The sequence below is a fragment of the Mustela nivalis genome, assembly GCF_964662115.1.
Source record: "Mustela nivalis genome assembly, chromosome: 13".
Classification (NCBI taxonomy): domain Eukaryota; kingdom Metazoa; phylum Chordata; class Mammalia; order Carnivora; family Mustelidae; genus Mustela; species Mustela nivalis.
The window spans coordinates 24,985,948-25,010,710 of NC_139032.1; the positions used below are offsets into that span (position 1 = coordinate 24,985,948).

The 24,763-nt window shown below is 41.3% G+C and overlaps 1 protein-coding gene across 2 annotated transcripts in view; it reads right to left on the reverse strand.

Annotated features, from left to right (window-relative positions):
- FRMD3 (FERM domain containing 3) overlaps positions 1-24,763 on the reverse strand; it is a 310,655-nt gene that overhangs the window by 81,435 nt on the left and 204,457 nt on the right. For both annotated transcript variants that reach the window (XM_082695239.1, XM_082695238.1), the window contains exons 7-10: positions 16,158-16,245; positions 14,334-14,422; positions 11,267-11,330; positions 9,935-10,023 (exon numbers count right to left, since the gene is read on the reverse strand). In XM_082695239.1, the coding sequence (XP_082551365.1) occupies positions 9,935-10,023; positions 11,267-11,330; positions 14,334-14,422; positions 16,158-16,245 (330 nt within the window). The remainder of the gene's footprint in view (positions 1-9,934; positions 10,024-11,266; positions 11,331-14,333; positions 14,423-16,157; positions 16,246-24,763) is intronic.

Consider the following 24,763-nt stretch of genomic DNA (forward strand, 5'->3'; position numbering starts at 1 on the left):
GCCTTTTTCACAATGGCTGAGCACTTTGTTTGGCTCCAAGAGCTCCTTGTCCCTTGTCTCCTTCCTGTCTACTTCATGCACCCTCCACTCCAGCCTTGCATGGCCACTCGTCTTCCCCAATGTCTCCCACTTTCCTGCCTTGGTCTCTTACTCAGAATATCCTTCCTCCATCAGAAAGGGACTTCCACCTCCTGTCTCCCCAGGCAGAAAGACTCATCCCTCCTCTGGGGTGCCCTCCAGCATTTTATTTGCATTTCCCTTTTGGTATCTCTGACGAAATACAAATCTCCTGAAGATAGGAACCATGCCTTATCAATTGATCCAGGAAATACTTTTTGAATAACTGGGGTCTTTGGCAAGTAAAAAGATGAATAGAACTTAGTTCCTAGCTTCAGAGAGATCTGATTTGTATAGATATGTACATAAAAATCTACAATAAGATAGGTCACGATCCATCTTGTTTTGCTTTGTTTCAAAATTCCATCTACCAGCTCCCTCATTTGTGAGAAAATGTTCATTCCAAATGACTAACTTAATGTCTCTACATGATCCCTTGACAAGAACCAGATGATTTCATTGAAGGAGGAACAGAAGACTTCCAAAAGCTTAGGCTCCAAAAATAGCTTGTCAGTTTCTCAAAAAATTAAGTATAGAGTTACCCAATGACCCAAAACCTCCACTCTTAGGTAGAAACCTAACGGAACTGTCCACACAAAAACTTTTATATGAATATTCATAGCAGCATTATTTATAATAGCTAAAAAGAGGGTACAATCCAAATGTCCATCAACTGATGAATGGATAAACAAAATGTGGTCTATCCAAACAATGGATTGTTATTCAGTCATGGAAAGAAATGCAGTACTGATGCCAGATACCCATGATAAACCTTGAAAACATGACCTTAAAGTGAAAGAAGCCAGGCACAAAAGGCCACATAGTTCATAATTCTGTTTATATAAAATGTCCAGAATGGGTGAACCCATAAACACAGAAAGTAAACCAATGGTTGCCAAGGTCTGGGGAGAGAGGGGGGAATGGGGAGTGACTGTTAATGGATGCAAGGTTTCTTTTGGAGGGGATAAAAATGTTCTGGAATTGGATAGGGGTGACGGTTGCGTGACTTTGTGAATTATACTAAAAACCACTGACTATATACTTTAAAGGGTGATTTTTATGGTATATGATCTCACTTTTTCAAATAATTAAAAACGAATCAAACCCTCTGCATCTCCCTCTCTCAGCTCTCATGGACATGGACAGGCCTGGACATAAGTTGAGAGCAATCACATGCCTTTATATGCCGGTTTCCAAACACCCCACAGGATGCACTGATGTCATGAGGTGAAGACGGTTGTGGAAAGGTCTTTTGATACATATCCTCACTCACAGGATTTTGGAGGTCATCTCACCCAAGGGCTTTCAAACTGTACTTCTGATAGTATCTTCCCAGGACAGAGAGTTCTCCCAAGGCACAAGACTCTCAATGCTAAGCCTGGGGTAGGCCAGGTAAATACAGACAACTGGTCACCCAGCTCCTGAGAAGCAGAGAGCAACAGGCAAAGGGTCTCCAGTCCTAATCCCAACTCTGGTCCTCACTAACCAGCTCCTCTACGTTATTTTTTTTACCTACTAGGCTTTGCCTACACTTCTGTTTGAGGAAAATAATTCTGTGACTAAAAAGGATTCAAGGAGGAGTAGGAGACTTCAATATCATTGGGTCCCAGGAGTTCAGCTAGATAGTTGTCAAACCATTCTCCCATCCAAGTACTAACCAGGCCCGACCCTGCTTAGCTTCCAAGATCAGACAAGATCGGGCGCGTTCAGGGTGGTATGGCCGTAGACTAGTTATCAAACCATTCTTAACACTTACAAGCTCAACAGGAGATCAAAGAGAAGAAGAGCAGCAATTCTAGGAACAGAAAAGTGACCACTTTCTGGAAGGTAGGACATGCAGAGAAGGGAATCTGAGGCGTTACATGGGAAGAGAGACCGCAGGAGGAAGGGCCAGGTCCTTGCAAGCAGGAGAGCAGCAGAGCACAAAATCACTACTTTTATAAGACTGCTCCACTGAGGCAAGTCACTCCAGAGGCTAAGCCTTTGCGGGGACACTGTGGTCTCAGGACCCACCTTGTCACAGAAAGACCGGGGGTGCCTCAGTGTAGCACATCTCTCAGGTATCGGAGTGGGGAAGCCAGCTGCAGATACGGAGCCGAGGAGTGGGCTCTCAGCCCGGGGTTACCTTAAACCATGATCCGAGGCTTAGTCAGGCCACTGCTCTTCCAGCAGGGACTTCCACAAAGGGCAGAACCAGGGAGACCCCCTCTTTCCTCCTCCAGAAGAAGTGGCACAGGAGTGCTCTGTAGGAATCTGCTGGGTTTGGGGACTTCAAATGGGGCCGTGCGTCAGAGACAGAAATGCTCAGTCACAGGCCGGGTGAGCTCAGAGTGCGGCCAGAGACCAGGGAGATGGGAGGGATTGACTGTTTTTCTATGAGGGCGCATTGAAGAGTGGAGCCCCGAGCTCTTTGCTCCTCTGAGCCAGAGATTGTGAGGCCACCATCTTCATTCCCGTGCTCCAAAGTGGTATGGAAAGCATACAAGGAGCAAAAGCTCCTGAGAGCAAACCTGAGCAGATTAGCTCTCTGAACCAGGCCACTGAACCTGGCCCCTGGCAAAAGCAGTACAATTCCACCTCTGGCAAAGACATTTGAGAATACAATAGGCCACTCTCCCAGAAGATCAATGAGAACATCCACCCAAGACCAATTCAATAATCAGTGAGAACTGCAGAACTTCAGAGCTACAGGAATACAGCACATAAAATTCATGTCTTTTCCCCCATGATTCTTTAGCCTCTCAAAGTTAAATTTTTTAAATTTTATTTTTTTCTTATTCAATGTTTAATTTTTCCTCTTTCCTATTTTAACATTTTAAAACTATTTTGCCAATACATTTTTTAAAAAATCTTCTTTAATTTTCATTGCTACACTCATATTCTATTCTTTCATCGAATTTGGCTGTATTTTTTGTATACATACAGGTTTTTCTTTCTTTGAAATTTTGGGATACAGTTTCTTCTAATAGATCAAAATATACCCTAAATCTAGCACATGGCTTTGTTCTAGTCTCCAGCCTGATCACATTCTTTTCTCTTTTTTTTTTCTTTTTTCAACCAACTTCTTATATTATCAATTCCTTTTTTTAGAATCTTTATTTCCACCTTTACAGTCATATTCCATCCCTTAATTGTGTTTACCCTTATTTTTGTATATATATGTTTTTCTTTCTTTAAAATTTTGGGAGGCAGTTTCTTCTAATAGACCAAAATACCCCCAAAATCAAATGTGTGACTCTGTTCTATTCACCAGTCTAATACATTAGATATTTTATATTAGATTATATTATAGGTATAATCTATACATAATAGATTATATTTGTATATAATATAATCTATATAATCGATTATATTATATTAGATAAATATTATATATATTTTTTTCTCCTTTCTTCTCCCCCCAGTTTCAGGTCTCTTCTGATTTGGTTAGTGGATATTTTTCTGGGGTCATTGCTACCCTTTTAGTATTTTGTTCTCTCATTCATCTATTCTTAGCTGGATAAAATGACAAGACAGAAAAACTCACCTTAAAAAAAAGAACAAGAGGCAGTACAGAAGGTTAGGGACCTAATCAATACAGACATTAGTAAGATGTCAGAACTAGAGCTCTGGGCTCAAAAACAGCATGGAGGATACTAGAGAATCCCATTATGGAGAAATAAAATCCCTTTCTGGAGAAGTGAAACAACTAAAATCTAACCAAGCTGAAATTAAAAAAAAAAAAACTATTAATGAGGTGCAAAAATAAATGGAGGCTCCTACTCCTAGGATAAATGAGGCAGAAGAGAGAATTAGTGATACAGAAGACCAAATGATGAAGAAGCTGAGCAAAATAGAGACAAACAGCTACTGGACCACAAGGGGAGAATTTGAGAGATATATGATACCATAAGATGAAACAATATTAGAATAATTGGGATCTCAAAAGAAGAAGAAAGAGAAGGGCGGAAGGTATATTGGAGCAAATTATAGTAGAGAATTTCCCTAATTTGGCGAAGGGAACAACAATCAAAATCCAGGAGGTACAGAGAACCCCCCTCAAAATCAATAAAAATAGATCCATACCCTGTCATCTAATAGTAAAACTTTCAAGTCTCAGTGATAAAGAGAAAATCCTGAAAGCAGCTCAGGACAAGAGGTTTGTAACATACAATGGTAGAAATATTAGTTTGGCAGCAGACCTATTCACAGAGACCAGGCAGGCCAGAAAGGACTGACATGATATATTGAGAACACTAAATGAGAAAAATATGCAGTCAAAAATACTATATCCAGCTAGGCTGTCACTGAAAATAGAAGGAGTGATGAAAAGCTTCCAGGACAAACAAAAACTAAAAGAATTTGCAAACACCAAACCAGCCCTACAGGAAATATTGAAAGAGGGTCCTCAAAGCAAAGAGAGGCTAAAAGTAACAGACTAGAAAGAAACAGAGACAGTAACAGTCATCTTACATGCAATACAATGGCACTAAATTCACATCTTTCAATAGTTACCTTGAATGTAAAGGGGCTATATGCCCCAATCAAAAGGCACAGGGTATCAGAATAGATAAAAAAACAAAAACAAAAACAAAAACAAAACAAAAAACAAGACCCATCAGTATGCTGTCTGCAAGAAACCCATTTTAGACTGAAAGACACCCCCAGATTTAAAATGAGGGGCTGGAAAACAATTTACCATGCTAATGGACATCAAAAGAAAGCTGGGGTGGCAATCCTCCTATCAGATAAATTAAATTTTAAGCCAAAGACTATAATAAGAGGAAGGACACTATATCATACATAAAGGGTCTGCCCAAAAAGAAGATATAACAATTGTAAATATCTGTGCCCCTAACATGGGAGCAGCCAATTATATAAACCAATTAATAACAAAATCAAAGAAATACATCAACAATACTGCAATAATAGTAGGGGACTTTAATATCCTCCTCACTGAAATGTACAGATCATCTAAGCAAAAGATCAGTAAGGAAATAAAGGCTTTTATTAAATGACACACTAGACCAGATAGTCATTACAGATATGTTTAGAACATTCCATCCCAAAGCAACAGAATACACATTCTTCTCTATTGTACATGGAACATTCTCCAGAATAGATCACATCCTGGGTCACAAATCAAGTCTCAACCAGTACCAAAAGATTAGGATCGTTCCCTGCATATTCTCAGACCACAATGCTTTGAAACTAGAATTCAACCACAGGAGGAAAGTTGGAAAGAACTCAAATACATGGAAGCTAAAGAGCATCCAACTAAAGAATGAAAGGGTCAACCAGAAAATTACATTAGAATTGAAAAAATTCATGGAAAGAATGAAAACACAACATCATTGTCTCAAAATCTTTGGGACACAGCAACGGCAGTCCTGAGAGGAAAGTAGATAGCAATACAAGTCTTTCTCAAGAAACAAGAAAGGTCTCACGTATGCAACCTAACCCTACACCTATAGGAGCTAGAGACAGAACAATAAAGAAAGCCTAAACCCAGTAGAAGAGAAATAATAAAGATCAGAGCAGGAATCAATGGAATAGAAACCAAAAGAACAGTAGAACGAATCAACAAAGCTGATTCTTTGAAAGAATTAATAACATTGATAAATCCCTGACCAGACTTACCAAAAAGAAAAGAGAAAGGACCCAAATTAATAAAATCATGAATGAAAGAGGAGAGACCACAACCAACACCAAAGAAATACAAACAATTATAAGGACATATTATGAGCTACTATAGCCAGCAAATCAGACAATCTGGAAGAAATGGATGTATTCCTAGAGACATATAAACTACCAAAACTGAACCAGGGAGAAACAGAAAACCTAAACAGACTCATAACCAGTAAGACAATTGAAGCGGTCATCAAAAATCTCCCAAAAAACAAGAGCCCAGGGCCAGATGTCTTCCCAGGAGAATTCTACCAAACATTTCAAGAATTATTACCTATTCTCCTGAAACTGTTCCAAAAAATAGAAATGGAAGGAAAACTGCCAAATTCATCTTATGAGGCCAGCGTCACCTTGATCCCAAAACCAGACAAAAAGGAGAATTACAGACCAATATCCTTGATGAACATGGATGTAAAAATTCTCACCAAAATACTAGCCAATAGGATCCAACAGTACATTAAAAGGATTATTCACCACGACCAAGTGGGCTTTATTCCTAGGCTGCAAGGTTGGTTCAACATCTGCAAATCAATGTGATACAATACATTAATAAAAGAAAGAACAAGAACCATATGATCACTCTCAGTAGATGCTGAAAAAGCATCTGACAATCCTTTCTTGATCAAAACTGCTCACAGTGTAGTGATAGAGGGTACATACCTCAATATCATGAAAGCCATCTATGAAAAACCCACAGTGAATATAATTCTCAATGGGGAAAAACTTTTTCCCATTGAGAGAGAGCTTTTCCCCTAAGGTCAGGAACATAGCGGGGCTGTCCACTATCACCAATGCTATTCTACATAGTATTAGAAGTCCTAGCCTCAGCAATCAGAAAACAAAAAGAAATAAAAGTCATCCAAATTAGCAAAAAAAGGTGTCAAACTCTCATTCTTTGCAGGTAATATTGTACTTTATGTGGAAAACCCAAAAGACTCCACTCCAAAACTGCCAGAACTCATATAGGAATTCAGTCAAGTGTCAGGATATAAGATCAATGCACAGAAATCAGTTGCATTTCTTTAAACCAACAACAAGACAGAAGAAAGAGAAATTAAGGAGTAGATCCCATTTACCATTGCGCCCAAAACCATAAGATGCCTAGGAATAAACATAACCAAAGAAGCAAAGAATCTGTACTCAGAGAACTATAGAGTACTCATGAAAGAAATGGAGGAAGACACGAAGAAATGGGAAAACGTTTCGTGCTTATGGATTGGAAGAACAAGTATTGTGAAATGTCTACTCTACCTAAAGCAATCTACACAGTCAATGCAATCCCTATCAAAATACCATCAATTTTTTTTTCAAAGAAATGGAACAAATAATCCTAAAATTTATATGGAATCAGAAAAGACCCCAAATAGCCAGAGGAATGTTGAAAAAGAAAACCAAAGTTAGCAGCATCACAATTCTAGACTTCAATCTCTATTTCAAAGCTGTCATCATCAAGACAGTATGGTACTGACACAAAACCAGAAATATTGATCAATGGAATAGAATAAAGAATCCAGAAATGGACCCACAACTCTATGGCCAACTAGTCTTTGAAAAATCAGGGAAGAATAACCAATGGAAAAAAGATAGTCCCTTCAACAAATAGTGTTGGACAGCCACATGTAAAACAATGAAAACAGACCATTTCCTTACATCACACACAAACAAAATGAATGAAAGATCACAGTGTGAGACAGGAATCCATCAAAATCCTTGAGGAGAACACAGGCAGCAACCTATTCAACCTCAGCCACAGCAACTTCATCCTAGAAACATCGCCAAAGCCACGGGAAGCAAGGGTGAAAATGAACTACTGGGACCTCATCAAGATCAAAAGCTTTTGCACATCAAAGGAAACAGCGAACAAAACCAAAAGACAGCTGGCAGAATGGGAGAAGATATTTGCAAATGATAAATCAGATAAAGGGCTAGTATCCAAAATCTATAAGGAACTTATCCAACTCAACACCCAAAGAACGAAGAATCCAATCAAGAAATGGGCAGAAGATATGAACAGATATTTCTGCAAAGAAAGACATCCAGATGGCCAAGAGACACATGAAAAAGTGCCAACAACACCCACCATCAGGGAAATACAAATCAAAACCACAGTGAGATACTCCCTAACGCCAGTCAGAACGACTAAAATTAACCAGTAAGGGAATAACAGATGTTGACGTGGATGTAGAGAAAGGGGAACCCTCCTACACTGTTGGTGGGAATGCAAGCTGGTGCAGACAATCTGGAAAACAGTTATGGAGGTTCCTCAAAAAGTTGAAAATAGAGCTACTCTACAACCTAGCAATCACACTACCAGGTATTTAGCCTAAAGATACAAATGTAGTGATCCCAAGGGGCACATGCACCCGAATGTTCATAGCAGCAATGTCCATAATAGCCAAACTAAGGAAAGAATCTAGATGTCCATCAACAGATGATTGGATAAAGATGTGTTGCATATAAATCTTGCCATTTGCAATGATGTGGATGGAACTAGAGAGTATCATGCTAAGCAAAGTAAGTCAGTCAGTGAAAGATGATTATCATATGATATCTCTGATATGAGGAATTTGAGAGACAGGGTGAGGGGTGGTGGGGGTTAGGGAGGGAGAAAATGAAACGATGAGATCAGGAAGGGGGTAAACCATAAGAGACTCTTTATCTCAGGAAACAAACTGAGGGTTGCTGGGAGTTGGAGGGGATGGATAGGGTGGTTGGGTTGGGGGAGGTATGTGCTATGGTGAGTGCTATGAATTGTGTAAGACTAATGATTCACAGACCTATATCCCTGGGGCACATAATACATTATATGATAACTTTTTTTAAAAAAGCGATTTGAAAAAGATTGTCCACACCATCATTCTCCTATCCTTGTCAGCCAAAGCCCAGGAGATTCAGAGACTCAGCCTTTTCAGAGACAAGAGTCTAATGAGTACAGAGGAATTCAGTGTGAGGGAAGACGAAGCAACGGCTGCCTGGATGAGCTCCAGAGGCCAGCTGATACCCTGGGCAGGGTTGGCCTGGGCTCCTGACTGTCACCACCACTCTTCTAATTAGTAAGTGTGTCTCAAAGAGTAGAACCTGGAACTCAGTGGGAAGATCCGAAATTTGAAGCTCTCTTGAAACCTGAGAGCTTTATGGCTGGTTTCTGAAGTCTTGTCCAGTACGGACTTTCCATGATCCTAGCCTCTGACCACATTCCATCCACAAGCCTTTGGCTCTCATCCCCGAATGCTGAAGCCTTCTTCCTACAAACACCTGTGAGTCTCTGCCAAAGCTTGCTTTCTTTGGTGGTAAGCACACAGTCACTCACACTCAGAATAAGCCAGAGAGTATTAACTCTTCCCTCTGAAGTGGCCTTCAACCAAAATGAATGGGGAGTTGGTAGACAAATAGCCCAGGCCCTTTGCTGGTCAGTGGGAGAACTCTGGGGCAAGTTACAGCCTGACAGAGTTCCCCAGCAGAGTTTAGCACAGCTACCCTGATGAGCAACCTGATGGATAACACGCTCTATATTGCTTGCTGCCCCAATCTCCCTTCCCTACCCTGCTACCGGTCTGTTCAGAAACCACATTCTGCTTCTTGCACTCAACTCTTCTCAAGATTCTGTTATATTGAATGAAAACAGCAATGCAAAATTTTAAAAACTTTAAAAAAAAAAAACACATAAAAGGGGCACCTGTGTAGCTCAGTGGGTTAAAGCCTCTGCCTTCAGCTCAGGTCATGAACCCAGGGTCCTGGGATGGAGCCTCGCATTGGGCTCTCTGCTCAGCAGGGAGCCTGCTTCCTCTCTCTCTCTCTCTCTCTCTCTGCCTGCCTCTCCACCTACTTGTGATCTCTTTCCGTGTCAAATAAATAAATAAATAAATCTTTTAAAAAATAGAAAGAAAGAAAGAAAGAAAGAAAGAAAGAAAGAAAGAAAATAGCAATGCCAAAAAAAAAGGGGAGGGGACACCCATTGCATTCTATGGGCATCACCCAACATGGAGCTCAGGCTTGGGTGGGAGTCGCCCTGCACAATGCACTGAATTTAGCATTCCCTTAAATATAATGAAAAGAACTGAATTAAAAGGAATATGCAGCTATTTGCAAAACATGAGTGATTCCATGGATGCTTTTACAACCTATGATTAAATGAATAAAAGCTACATACTTATAAAAGGCCTGGTTCTCCACCCCACACTTCCAAAGATGTTTGCAGGCAGCTGGTGTCGAAGTATGGAAGGCCAACATGGCTTTTTTCTAATAAAAAAGATAAAACAAGAAAGGGCATGTGAAACAAGTTTATCTTCTTTAGGTATTTACCAATTTGCATCCCCCCACCTGATGAACAGATTAAAAGTAACTTGGGCATTACTAGGGTCTTTAAAGTGCTGTTGAAACGGTGCCCCACCCCCACTCACCACCATCACCCTTTGCAGGCATCACGAATCTAGCTGGGCCCTGTTTCGAACAAAAAACAGCCTCACGATCCTTTTCAACCACCCAGGAATCACCCACCTCTCTATCAGACTTGGTTTCCTTGAAAAACTTATTTGCTGATGCTGAGTAACAGGTGCTTGACCTGAAAATTAGTCAAGAAAATCTGCAAACCTCCAGACCTAGCCTTGAACCTCAAAGCTTCTATGATGGCCTCCTCTCAGATGCATTTCCTAATAAACCCAACTTGCATCCACTAGTTTAAGACTCCCAGGATGTATAGACTCTAAATACACGAGAATTTGTAAAATTCTCACAAGTAGTGATTGAATATCTAGCCCTGGAAGTATTCTTCGCTTGTTTCCTAAATTTATATTTTGGCAGATTAGGGAGTAGGAGCAGGTTCCATTTCCTTTTTCATTTTTTAATTCAACTTCCAGTTAGTAAACACGCAGTATAATATTAGTTTCAAGAGAAGGTTCCATTTTCTATCCCAATATATTTTTTATAGAGCAGTATATGGTCAAGCATTGCTCACCGACTTCATTTAAAAAAAATTTATTTAGATTCAATTTAGTTAACATAGAGTACTATTAGTTTCAGAGGTAGAGTTTAGTGTTTCATCTGTTGTCTATACACCCAGTGCTCCTTATATCATGTGCCTCCTTAATGCCCATCACCCAGTTGCCCCATCCCCCAGCAATCCTCAGTTTGTTCCCTATAGTTAAGAGTCTGTTATGGTTTGCCTCTCTGTTTTCATTTTATTTTATTTTTCCTTCCCTTCCCCATGTGCATCTTTTTTGTTTCCTAAGTTTTCCACATATGAGTGAAATCATATGGTATTTGCCTTTCTCTGCCAGACCCATTTCCTTGACTTAGTTCTCAAATGGACAAGTCCACTATTTATCTCTAAAATGTTCAGCATACAGCTCCCATTATCATCATAAACTTTAAAGTCATGGTGTTCTTGGGGTACAATACTAAATGTACATTTTACGCCTGCATCCCTCTCGTGCATGCACAAGCACACACGCACACACTACAGGTTAGAAAAGCAGTCACTGACCTCCTTCTGGATGCCAATCACATAAAATGTCTTCCCTTCAAACTTCAATTTGCAGACATCTGGCCTAAGAAAAGAAAATCTTCTTGGGTGAGAAGAAAAAAAAAAAGTGGCAACTAACCAAGGTACCTTGGTTTCCCACAGGAATCTGGCTGACTCGCAAATACCAAGCTGACTGCAATGAAACAAAATATTATCTTATCATCAGTGAAGACCTAATGAGCAGTGAAAAGTCCCCAAGTGAATTATACAGCAATTTTCTTCCCAAGATAGGATCTGGAGGTAGCTCAGAATTATTTCTTCCATTTTTTACAGTCAAGCTGCATCTTTCCTCCAAGGAGCTCTGGAGGTGTTGTGAACATTAAGGGCCAAAACAATATTAATTGGCCAGCCCACTTTGCGAGTTAGGAAGAATGTGGTTATTTCAGGTCTGGGTAATGAAACGATATGGATTCACAGTATCTGTCTCCCTTTCCTTTTCACATCTATCTTCGAGAAACGCACACACTAGCCTGTAAAATTTTCATTTCTGCTCTTCCTGTTCATGAGAGAAGAGTTTCGTTAAATATTGAGATGCTCAAAATTGTGAGCTTGACACCACAGCTTGACATGTGGTAATTAAAGGAGGGACTTCGGGTTTCTATCTTAAGGAGCTGCTCAATTAAAATGTGCCTGAAATGGGGACCACAGGTCACCTCCTTGGTGAACAGATATGTGTAAAGAGAGGACACAATTCTATTTTTACTCCTTTGATCTAATTTCTAGGAGACTGATTTGTGTCCCTGTGTTTTTTCCTGCAGGAAAAAGAATAGCATGGCCGCATTAAGCTGTTTGAACTTAGGAGAGGATTTGCACGAGTAACACAGCTCAGTGGATGTTGAAAAACAAAAAACAAAACTAGGATTAATGTGGGAATAAAATTTGTTTTGGTAACATGTCCACAACTGTTCCAAATACACATGCCTAGGCAGAGACCGGAGAGGGGTGGGGATGACATCAGCATCCCACCAGGAACATCATGATGTAGAAACAGAAATAAATGGCCTGGGGATTGTCCATTTCAAACCTTCATTGGGCCCAGAAAGAAACAGAAACCCAAGGGACATAGACTTGCAAATAATCTGTACTTGAGACACGTCAGATTCTCCCCTACTTCAGAGCTCAAGCAGTTCAGAAACCTAAGGGTCTCCCTTGCAAGCCTTCTATGGTCCTAAGGTAGGATGGGAGAAGTCCCCAAATTATCCATGCTTCCCAAAGTCAACAGGAATCCATAAGGAGCTTATTCTTGAATGGCCTGAAGGGTGATAATACCCTTCTTTCCAAGGTGCAGAAAACACAGGGAAGAACACTGGTCACCCCACCATGCTAGATGTCCACAAGATGTCAGAGTTCATAAATCCCACCACTCACAACATGGTTGCATTTGTTTCTCCCCCAACTCCTTTCCTCGCTGTAAGGCAGCCAGATGTAATGGACTCCCATCTTACAATTGAGTACATGGAGACTCAGAAAAGTGAAGTGAAAAAGAGTTTTGAGAAAACTCATTGTAGAGAAAGAACAAGTGGGAGCAGAGGGGAGCACAAAGTATGAGCTGAACAAAAGGCAATGATAGAGAGGTCAAGAAAGAGATGATGAAATTGGGGAATCTCAGAAAAAAGAGTAGTTGTAAGAGTGGAGGACATTAGCTGGCTGATGCAAGCCCAACAGAGAAAATTTGAAAGGTGATGGGGTGGGGGGGCTTCCAAGAGGACAGTGCAAGAGTGGGCATGTTGATAAAGGGGGTGCCGGAAATCCTGAAGCTAAGAGAACCACGAAACTGAGGTTCAGATAAATGCAAAAGCATCTCCAACCCACGACTGAAGGTGGATGCTCATTAGCCCATCAGGAAAAACTTCAGGCCACAGCGGGGAGCCCACTACCCAGTGAGACATGATGGGGTTGGGGGGCTGATAAACCTGTCAGGGGCCATCAGGGCAGAACCTGAATCAAACTGAAGGTATGAACAAGACTGAGACTTTATAATATTCCATGAATGTTCAGCCTTCTCACTCTTTGCCCAAACCATCTTCTCCTTGAATGATGGATACCACGGGCCCTGCTGGTCACCTACTTTGCTCCATCCCCCCACTTCTGTATTGACATGACTCAGATTTTTTGCTTTCTCAAGGTGACATGTTCATGTAGATTTTGTTCTTCCCAGCCACAAGAGGTGGGCCTTCATTTGACCAGCCCAGTCATGGAGTTCTCACTTTTCTCCGAGGAATTCGTTTTAAGTAGGTGGGTGTGGCCCAGTCTTGCCATATTAGATATACTGGAAGTCTCCTACAGGGCTTCTGTAGGAAGAGGAGACACATGGAAGGGGATGTTCTCCTTCAGGCTCTGGGTGTTGATGTATGAAGACGGGATGAACAGAGCTGCTTGCATGGTCAACTTAGAACCATGAGACTGGGGACAAAAGCCACTACCCTGGGATGACAGAGAAGAAAATGGAAACCCAGGTCCTTCACAATGTTGTCAGGCAGTTAATTTAAAGGATCATGGAAATGTCCAACCTCTGGAACTTTTGCTGTGTGAAACAATCAGTCCTCTTATTTGGAAGCCACCGTGAGCAGTCACCCCTGTTACTTCGAGCCAAAAGCATCTTCACTGATATACTGGTAACACGGGATGTGTCTGCAACAAGGACTCAGCAGAAGAGAATGGAGAGGAGGAAACAGGAGAAGAGGGTCCTGAGTTATTCAAGGCAACCTGTACCTTTTCCCTGCCCTTTCCTACTCCAGGTCACCTCTCTGGCCAGATCAGTAGCTGCTGATGAGGAAACACTGGACACCTTCTCTTTGGAGACAGAGACCCTGAGCCCAAGACACACCCCAGGTCTCCTGAGGTCTGGAGGAGGTCTAGGTTAGCTTTTATTTATAGATGAATAATCCCTTAATAATGAAGTTCCACAGCAAAGAAATGAATACTAGGCATTCTAATGGACATTTCCAAATAAAAAAGGAATCAAAGGCTGGGAAAGAAAAGCAAGATTAAGAAAAATGGTAAACTAGTTTCCCAAAGCAGTCCTTACCATTTTATCAAATGGATCCGCTTATTTCCCTGGAATACCACAAAGCCCGCAGCAGTGAATCCTAAAAATGTTGTTGTGCCTGTTGAATCCTGGGGGGCGGGGGAGAGAAACAAAAACATTTGGATTTAGAAATATAAAATATATGATAAATGGTATCCCCACTCATCCTCCCCCTGGATTAATTTCAGGTTAATTCCATTGATCTTGGCAATAAACTGACTTTCTGAGATGGGACTTCCAAGGATAGTCCTTCTAAAATCTGGGGAAGGTCTGGGAATAGGTAGCTGTTTCCTTGGAGGAAGAGACCTTCTCCAGGAACATCCTGGGAAAAGGCAGATTAGTTCCAAAGCTCTGTGTCTATTTCCAAGTGTATCCTGGGACCACCCATGTTCTCAGATCTATCCTGTAATGTGGGCAAACTGCTCAGTCATCATTAGTCCTAAAATCAAAGATGCTATGAAACTAAAGCCCTTATTTAACTTGATTAAATTCCACAAAAAATTCCTGGTAGTTTTAATGTAAAGACATGTCTAGAAATGCCTACTTTGCTTCTAGCCTCAACCGGAAAAACTAAGCATAGGTCAGTAAAAGCAAAGGAATGGCAGCAACAAAAATCAAGTCTATCTCCAAGTAATAAATAAAACATGAAGGCTCAAAATTATAGATAAAATCTAATTCACTAAACTGGAATAAACTGGGTGCCTGGATGGCTCAGTGGGTTAAGCCTCTGCCTTCAGCTCAGGTCATGATCTCAGGGTCCTGGGATTGAGTCCCTACTCAGGCTCTCTGCTTGGCAGGGAGCCTGTTTTCTCCTCTCTTTCTCTCTGCCTGCCTCTCTGCCTACTTGTGATCTCTGTCAAATAAATAATCTTTAAAATGGAATCAAATGATTTATATCATTAAGGCAGAGGATTCTGGCAAATATGCTAAAATAACTGTGCCGATAAAAAGAAAAATGTCAATGTGAACAAGTACTATCAGCTCTTTGCTTCGGCTGCATGTTGGAATCATCTGGAGAGCCTGGTCTGCTCCACCACAGATCCTGATGTTATTGGGTAGCAGGACCAGAAAACCAGGTATGTCTAATCAACAGCTTGCACTAAGAGTACAAAACTCGCACTTTATCAAATACTATTACCTGATCCCACATGGGTAAAGAAATGTCCAGCAGGACTCAAAAACTTACCTTTAAGAGCCTGGCTGAGATAAATGCTTAGTTTAGAATTCTAGTTAGTGTCTGGTAGATGCACAGTTAGTTTAAAGCATAGAAAGAAGAAAACCATTTTCATAATACATTTCTGGAAAATGTGTGCATCATCTTGGGGGCTTGTTAAAAAAGCATATTCCCCAGCTGTACCACCAGTAGCTCTGCGGACCCCAGGTGATTCTGATATGATACATGCTTGGAGAAATACCACCAAATAATATGAGCAAAGGAAACAAACCAAAAAAATTCCCAAGGTCAAAATATAATTTAAAGTCTTTTTTTTTTTCTTCCTTTAATGTTGCCTTCTTGCAGACAAGGGTCTTGAGAATAAATCTGTTTGGACCCTGTAACTTCTAAGGGGTCGAACCATCCATTTGATGGATTAAAGAATCATGTATATTAACTTAAGAAAGTGACTACTACATAGCAATTAGCAAGCAGTTGGGAGGCTCACAACGGAGAAAATCAACCACCAGAACTTGTGATTACAGCCTACTGACTGTTGTCCCTTCCAGTTAGGGGCAATGGGCCAGCCTGTAGAAATATCCCACATGCTGATGAACTCTTTTGTGTGCAAAACAATTGTTTTATGTCAGCCTGCTAGGAGGACCACTCACCTTGCATGGGTGGGGGTCCACCCCATAGGTTTCCAAAGTGTGAGCTTTCAGGAGTAAGTTAAATTCAGCAACTGGTGGGCTCTGACCTCTAGAATCACACAACAAAAGTTTAAGGTGTTAATACAGAAGATTATAGAAATCTAAAGTCCCCTGATTCAATAAATGGGATATCCTACACTAAAAAACAAAAACAAAAACAAAACCCAGAGATCCCTATATAATAATAATCAGTAACACTGATCACCATGAGGAGCTCTTTGCTAAGGAATCAGAGCTCATGTTCCCTGGCTAATTGTTCCATAAAAAAACCTATGTGTACTCTGAGGACTCCAGTGACCCGTACAGTTAATCAAGGTTATCAAGTTACCAATAAGTAAAGACTTGCAAATTCAATCTTAATATGAAATAGAACTCAGCATCTGCTCTTTCCTACTCACTTCAAAAGATTATCCAGGGCAAAGAGCATTCCCTCTTGTTCAGGGTAGAATACGGGCAATCCTGTTATGCTACCCGCAAGCCTGAACAAAGCCATCTGCACAGGAAGGACGGTTAACCATTCCACTGGAAAGCTCTGGACTTTGAAAGGAAATCTCAGCCACTAATCCCAGCTCTGTCCTCCAGGGTGGTAAACAAGGTCTTGGCCGCCTCGAGGGGGGAAGGTGCTGCAGTGCTGAGGGCTGTGAAACTTTCTGGGGCTAACTTTCAAAGCAGCATTGTGCAGCATTTCGAAGACTCCACTTTTGACTAAATCTCAAACGTATCTTAGAGAATCCAAACCATTCTCCAAGGATAAAGAGGTAACAATCAAGGAGAGTTTGCCAAAGAAAACAACAGGATTTTTTTTTTTATTTCCAACATGTAGAATTATATTGTAGTATTAAATCTATTTCCACCCAACCGTCTGCCCATAGATGGATTCCCTCCTCTCCCCCTCAAGAGTCATCATGCTCTCAGTCAAAACAGTATTCCATCTACCCTCTCCCTAAAGGCTTTTGAGACCTTCTCTTTAAACCAAGTGACTGAAATTGCACTAGAATAGGTCTGAGGCCCAAGTAAATGGATCTTGAAACCCCTAGGTCTGTCTTCCATGCCTTATAACCTTTGTTTCATTCTCTTTTTGTACTACATTCTTTTTTTTTCTTCCAGATCTTATTTCTTTTGAGAAAGGGCATAAGCTGGGGATTGGGGGTGGCCGGCAGAGGGAGAAGCAGGCTCCCTGCTGGAGTAAGGAGCCTGACACGGGACTTGATCCCAGAACACTGGGATCATGACCTGAGCTGAAGGCAGACGCTTAACCGACTTGAGTCACCCAGGCGTCCATTTTCTGAATTAATTCTTAGTTCGACTTTGTTAATTTATTCAGCTGCATGCATCTTGCTTTTCTTTCCATTTCTTAAGATTTTTTTTTAAATACCAATTAAATATTTCACTTCCAACGTAATATCTATTTGGCTCTTGAAATAGCTGCCCGTTCCTATTTCACGCAATAAATTCTCTTGTTCCTCTGAGGAAATCCCACTTTGTTTCCTCTAAAGTCCCATCCCATTTGTTCTGTTTATGCTGCTTTCTTAGTGAGGGTCCTTTGGTTTGCTGAGTCAGAATCTCTCATTCACGGAACTGATGTTTCCTTAAGTGGCGGGTGATTCATGGATGGACATTATTCCATCTGACATTATCTGCTTAATGCAGTGGCCTCCAGAGGTTTGTAGGGAAGGGGTGGTGGTGGGGCATGCCATCTGAGAAATGTGTGTATTAGAAACTTGATTTTAAACTGAAGGCTGTAATTCTTCTGGGTGTTGCCCCCACACGGGGTACCTCCAGCTCAAGCCTGTTGTTGCTCACGAGGAACCAGAGAAAGAGGTCAAGGCTACCCAACTGAGCCAAATGCAGCTGCCCACTCACCGTGATGGCCCCCTGTGCATCTGTCATCTGAAGCACCCAGAACCACTCCTACCCTACATATGTGTTCAACCTGGATGTGCTCCATCAGTTTCCCATCTTCCAGAAGACACTGTCGGACTTCTGGTCCAAAAATGGTATTCTTTCCTAAACCCGCTTTCTAGTATTTTTTCCATGATCTACAGGGCCTTGGAAAAGGAAGAAGAGGTAGCCATATGTGCTACCTTTTTCTTTTTTTAAAGAAGAGATCATTTTTAATCCAACCTTTACAGAACATATTTCTGAGGGATTAACTCACACACCAGCTTTAAGAAAATAAAGTCTTCTAAAGCCTTTCGGACTTTCCTCTTTCCTAGCCTTAGTATTAGGCTGAAGTTTCACTGTGATATATATAAAGGCAACATCTTTATTTATTCATCTTGATCAGCACTCTATGGCTCCCTTCAATACAATTCCTATCTTTCTTTGTTGTTTTTTTTTTTTTCAAGTCGCGCTCACTGTTACGATATCTCTTCTTGATACCATAACAGTAAGTTAAGAGAAGTCATCAACTATATTGAAGGAAAAGGAGAAAGGGATTTTTTTGAGTTTTCTCAATACATACAAGAATTTCTCCATAGCTCTCTTCAGTTCTGGGAGTTATATCTTACCTTTCACTGAAAGATAAATTATTAAATCCAAACATTGGGTGCTATTTCCCTGCCTGCCACATTCTCACTCACTCACCCAAACATTCATAGCACCCCCAACGGGGGACAAAGCACAGAGCTGAGCTGTCCACATTTTACTAAGTAGGACCCCCACGCTGGTGACCCTCAAAGCAGACGTTAGCCTAATGATCCAGATGGGGGCCAAAGGGAACCAGGACCAGAGTCAAAGCAGCCCAAAGCCATTGGCTCTGCTCCAGGCTAATCCTCCTGCTTGACATGAAAGGGCTCCCCTCTGGAGAGCTGGTCATCCCCCCCCCCCACCGTGGTAAAAGCGTCAGCACCTTTGTATAATCCGCACAGTGTTTATTCTTAAAATCCCAGCTTGGTTTTAAAGCTCACCCCTCTTTTATATTCAGTCTGGGAACAAGTTAATTGTGAAAGGTTGTCATTTGGGAGTTCATATTGGAAAGCGACTAAGTTTTGTTTGCCTGGGTGGTCTGAGCACATTCCCATCCTTTGTAAATCCGACAGGCATCCAGTTCCTAATTGTTAACACTCAACCACAAATGGCAGCAGGCATGGGGTCACACAGCTCCAGAGAATGTGACACTGAACTCAAAGACATCTGTCTTCGAGACTTCTCATTCATTGAGACATCTTTGTTCATGGGGACATCTCATTCAGGGTGGGAAATGCTGAGCCCCAGTGCGGGAAAAGGTTTCACTAACATGTACAATCAAGAAAAGGACTTCTATGTAGAATTTTTTTTTAATTTCTATAAATCGACAAACAATACAATTTTTTAAATATACGACTCAGAAGAAAAATCAGCACAAGACATACATAGGCACTTCATAAGATATCCCAATAATGTACAACCACGTGAAAATGCACTTAAACTCTTTATCATCAGGAAAATGCAAAGTAAAACTATGAGAAATCGTTTCTACATCCATTTACATAGTCAAAATTTAAAACACAGTACCAAGCATTCAAGAGGATTTGCGGCAAAACCAGCTCTTATACTACTGGGGGAGTAGCAAGGCAGCAGAGCTATCTGGGAAACTGCCATTATCTATAAAAGTTCAACATGTTTACCCTATAATATGACGATTCCATTGGTAGAGTTCCATATGCAACAGAAACTTGTGCATGTGGCACTAAGAATATATAGAATTTTCATAGTAGTGCCATTGGTAGTAGCAAAAAATAGAAAGCCCAAATGTCTACCAACAGGAGAGGGATATACAATGGAATGCTATACAGCCATGAAATTGCATGAGCTAAACCTACACACAAGATGGGAAACCATCACAAAAATAAAACTGAACAGAAGAGGAAGGATATAATTGAATACACACTGAATGAATTCAGTTTATACAGTTTTCAAAAATGAGCAAAACACAACTAACGTGTTAGAAGTTAGAGATGTGATCACCTTTGGGGAGGGGGGAGAAGATAAATATTGAGAAGGGGCAGAAGAGAAGCTTCTGGGGTGTTACCGATTCTCTCTTATTTGGGCGGTTGATACCCCTATACTTACTGTATAATAACATATTAGCTTTATGTTTTGTACACTTTTCTGAGTCTGTTATATTTCAATTGTTAAGAGCTTAACAGAAAAGAAAAAAGGTTATGAAGCCCTGGGGACCCTCATGAATTGTTGGTGTGAATTGGGGCAACCCCATCAGCAAACAAGCCATCACTTCCTAGAAAAGCTGACAGTCCATGGCCCTCCAAATTCCACTTAGGTTCATACTAGGCTAGGAACTCCTTTACCTACACTCCCATGAGAATTAGTCAAGAAGCCCAGAAATAACCCAAATGCCCATGAGCAGAATGGATACATAACATGTGACGTGTTTGCATCATAGAATATTCATGACACGGAAGCACAAATGAAGACCTACGGCCATACGCATCCGTGTGGAAAAGCCTCCAACGCCATGTTGATGGGAACACGTGAGATGGAAGAATAGAGCAGGAATCCATTTAGATGACTGCCAAAGCCATGCAAAAACAAACAAGGCACTACTTAGTAATATGTATGAAGTATATTTACAAAAGCTGAATGAGAGAATAAATAACCCCAAATTCACAATAGTGCAGAGGAGGGAAGAGGGTGATGCGGGAGGGGCACACAGGAGACTTCCGAGCATCTGGTGATATTCTAATTCATAAGCAGAGTCAAGGGGTCATGGGCGTGTTTCCAACTATTCTTTAAATTGCATATGTTGTATATACTCATATATTTTATATTTGCATTATATGTATACATAAAGCTAATGCATTTATTATAAAATACTATATATATTTATTATATATTATTATATAAAATATTATATATTTTCAGTGATTAAAAGAGGAGCAATTCCTGCCTTTTTAATAAAAGCATTACTGGATAAAATACTGTACAGTCCAAAAACACTGCTGAACTAAACAGGACAGGTCAGGAACCTCATAGATATGCATGCAGGGCTCCTTGTTACTCAACTCTACTGTTCTGAGCAACATATAATCATTTTCATTGTCAAACAATGTATGTATTCTGTCACTTGATATTCATAAAGGAGAAATCCTTATCCTCCTTTTGTAGATGAGGATTCCAATACTCAAAGGAAAAGTAACTTGCTCAAAGTTACTCAGCTAGTAAGTGCAGTAATGAGGTTCAAATCAAGTCAGCTTGGTTCCAAAGCACTACTCTGTGCCCACTCCACCATCACTACCCCCAAAATACTGTTAAGGGCCATGTGCCTGCCCTCTTACATGGCAAAATGACATGGCTGGGGATGCCTGGGTGGCTCAGTTGGTTAAGCAGGTGCCTTCAGCTCAGGTCATCACAGCATCATGGGATCGAGTCCCACATCGGGCTCCTTGCTCCGCAGGGAGCCTGCTTCTCCCTCTGACTCTGCCTGTGCTCGCTCTCGCTCGCTCTCTCTCTGACAAATAAATAAATAAAATCTTTTAAAAAAAAATGACATGGCTTATCAGGTCTTGGAAAAAACCTCTTTCGGCTTCTAAACATTGTATCTTATCAGTGATGAGGCAATCCACCCCAGGTACCTGATATTCACACCTTATGGGAGAGCAGTGAGGTCTCGATTGATCCCCAGACTAAAGCCAACAGGCTGAATGCTGTCCACCAACAGGTTTTGCACAACCCTTGAGCTGAGATTGGTTTTCCATGTTTATATGGTTTAAAACCAGGGCACGTGGGTGGCTCATTGTGTTAAGCCTCTACCTTCGGCTTAGGTCATGGTCTCGGGGTCTTGGGATGGAGCCACGCCTTGGGCTCTCTGCTCAGCAGAGAGCCTGCCTCCCCCTCTCTCTCTGCCTGCCTACTTGTGTTCTCTGTCTCTCTCTCGGTCAAATAAAATCTTTTTTTTAAAAAATGGTTTAAAACAAACAAACAAAGAATAGTAATGTCATGACCCATGAAAATTATAGGACATCCAAATTTCAGGACCAATAAGTTCTTTACTTTTTTTTAAGATTTTATTTATTTATTTGACAGAGATCATGAGTAGGCAGAGAGGCAGGCAGAGAGAGAGAGGAGGAAGCAGGCTCCCTGCTGAGCAGAGAGCCCGATGTGGGGCTCAATCCCAGGACTCTGAGATCATAACCTAGAACCAAAGGCAGAGGCTTTAACCCACTGAGCCACCCAGGTGCCCCAGGACCAATAAGTTCTTATTGGAACACAGCCACATACTGTCTACAGATGCCATCATGCTCCAGCGGCAAGACTGAGTAGCTGCAACAGAAATCCTATTTATTTAATAGCCTAGTGTAGAAAAAGTTTGCTGGAACCTGAGTTAGGAACTGCACACAGGAATAGAGAACTGCTAAACCTAGAGCTCCTTGATTCCATAAAATGAAGATACAAATAGTACCTACCTTGGAGATTTGGTGTATAGAGTAAGCAGCTGACAGATGAAAAGCCATTAGACTACTGCCTGGCACAGAGAGTGGTCTCTACTCACCCTCAGAACAGCATCTGTTCCCCTGCTAACCCTGCATGTGACTGAGATCAGAATTATGACGCTGGGGGAAATGTCAGGAAGCATGTCAAGACATTCATAGCAAAGCAAAGACCCCTCTTTCAAATAAAAGTTTTCAAATTGTTATCCTTTGCCTTGGGTTTGACTGCAGATCTCCAACAGCTAAGCACTGAAAAGACTTCATCTAAGAGGTCACACAGAAAGAAAGGCTAACTGCAAATGTTCATTGTAGGAAAAGGGTTCAAAACCAATGGAGGAAAGGTAGAGACACCAATGGCACTAGAAACTGAGTCTCCTCGACTCACTGAGGAAGAAACCATTTAATGATCAGGTTTTCAGGAAGACACTAAGGCCAATTAGATATTTTTTTATTGTTCGTTTGCCCCCTCAGGTTCCCAATGGACATTTGTTTCTGGCAAAAACTCCATTTGGTAACAGAAAATAATGATTTTCTATCCTCTAAATCTTTCACCAGGAGCTGTTCTACAAAGATTAATAGTGTCTCTAATGAGACATTTTGATGTAAAGACCAGGGATTACTTGAATTCTTTAAGAGCTAACCATTCTCTAAAAATATGCTTTTCTAATAAATTCGGTGAGGTCAAGTAATCACGTCTCCCTTCTGCCTATCTGGTATCCTTTTTGCCAAAAAGAACCCTCTTTTACTGATCTTCCCTTAGCATACCATTACATGGACTACAAAAATGTACAGCATCCGAAGAATGAGTGCAAATCTTTAGTTAGCATTAATCGTGCACATCCTTCGTGTACATTGATTAAATGAGGTGTGCGTCTTGCCGGCAAGGACGTGGATTGCTTGGAGCAGGGTTAGCAGCAAAGGGTGGATTTGGCTTCACCTAATCCATTTGGGTCTTTGCGTTGCCAAATTAAACTCAGCAAAGCAGAACTCCCAACCTGAGTGGGTTGGGTTTTGCTGTAACTTGTTTGCATCTTCTTAGATGTAGCTCAATTGCAGCTCTAGTTAGATTCTACTCAGCACTGGCTTCAAAGGCTCAAGAATGCTCTCAGAACTGACCTCTGAGCAGGGGCTGGATCTTAGCATCCATTAGACTCTGGAGAGTTCTCTACGCTTTACCACCTTTACCACCATCTCAAGTTTTTCAGTTTCAAGGAATCTTCTTGCTCTCCAGTCCTGTCTCTGGCTCTCAGTATTTTGGAAGGACCTCCCTGTGGTCCTTTCCCTGATGTTGGCAAGAGCTACCTACCCTGGCTGAAAGTCTGGAGTGTCTCAGAGGAATCTCACTCAGCTCTCCAGCCCTGTCTGACTTCTTCCCTCTTCTCTTGAAGGCCTAGGGCCAAAGGGTGTTGGGAATGTGCAACTCACTCTGCAGCTGGAGTCCTTGGATCCCAATAATTAAGTCAGTGCACTCATGGCCATCGAAAGCTTGCTGAAGACTTGGCTAGTTCGCCTTGACCCCACCTATGGCATACTCCACCTCCTCCTCCCACACCATCAGAAGTGAAACCAAGTGCAGGTGTCCACTGTCTTGGGAAGGACATTCTGGATTTCAGTCTTTAAGATTTCTTTGCTCTCAGATTGGTTTCAAAACTAGGATTCTGTAGTCTGTGTAGATTGTTGCATTATCTTGGTGTTGGGGGAGATGAATGTCTCAGGCTTGTCTGCATCCTAAATAGGAGATTCTCCGGTCTATCATTTCTAATTGTTTAGAGAGGAACAGGATCTCTCACAAGTGCCTTAGGGACCATTAGGTACCAGCCCTATGAGAGCATTTGCCAGAACGCTACATAATCTCCGTAACTGCCATGCTATGAGGGAGAGAGTGCTAACGCCCTGGGGCAGACAAGGACAAGTCTTGCAGGAGAGCAGTCACTTGGAAGGTATCAGGGCATTACACAGGAAAACACAGATTTCAGGTCAAGGGCTGTTGCTTCCTAATTGTAAGGGCCTTGGGTAAATTAATTTCTCAGGTGTCTGATTCTTACTGGTCCAAGAAGGTGGTCCCGAACTCAATACCAATGGAGGCAGAAGGTGGCCAAACAGGAATGGTGGCAATTTGTAGAGCAAGTGAGTCTCTTA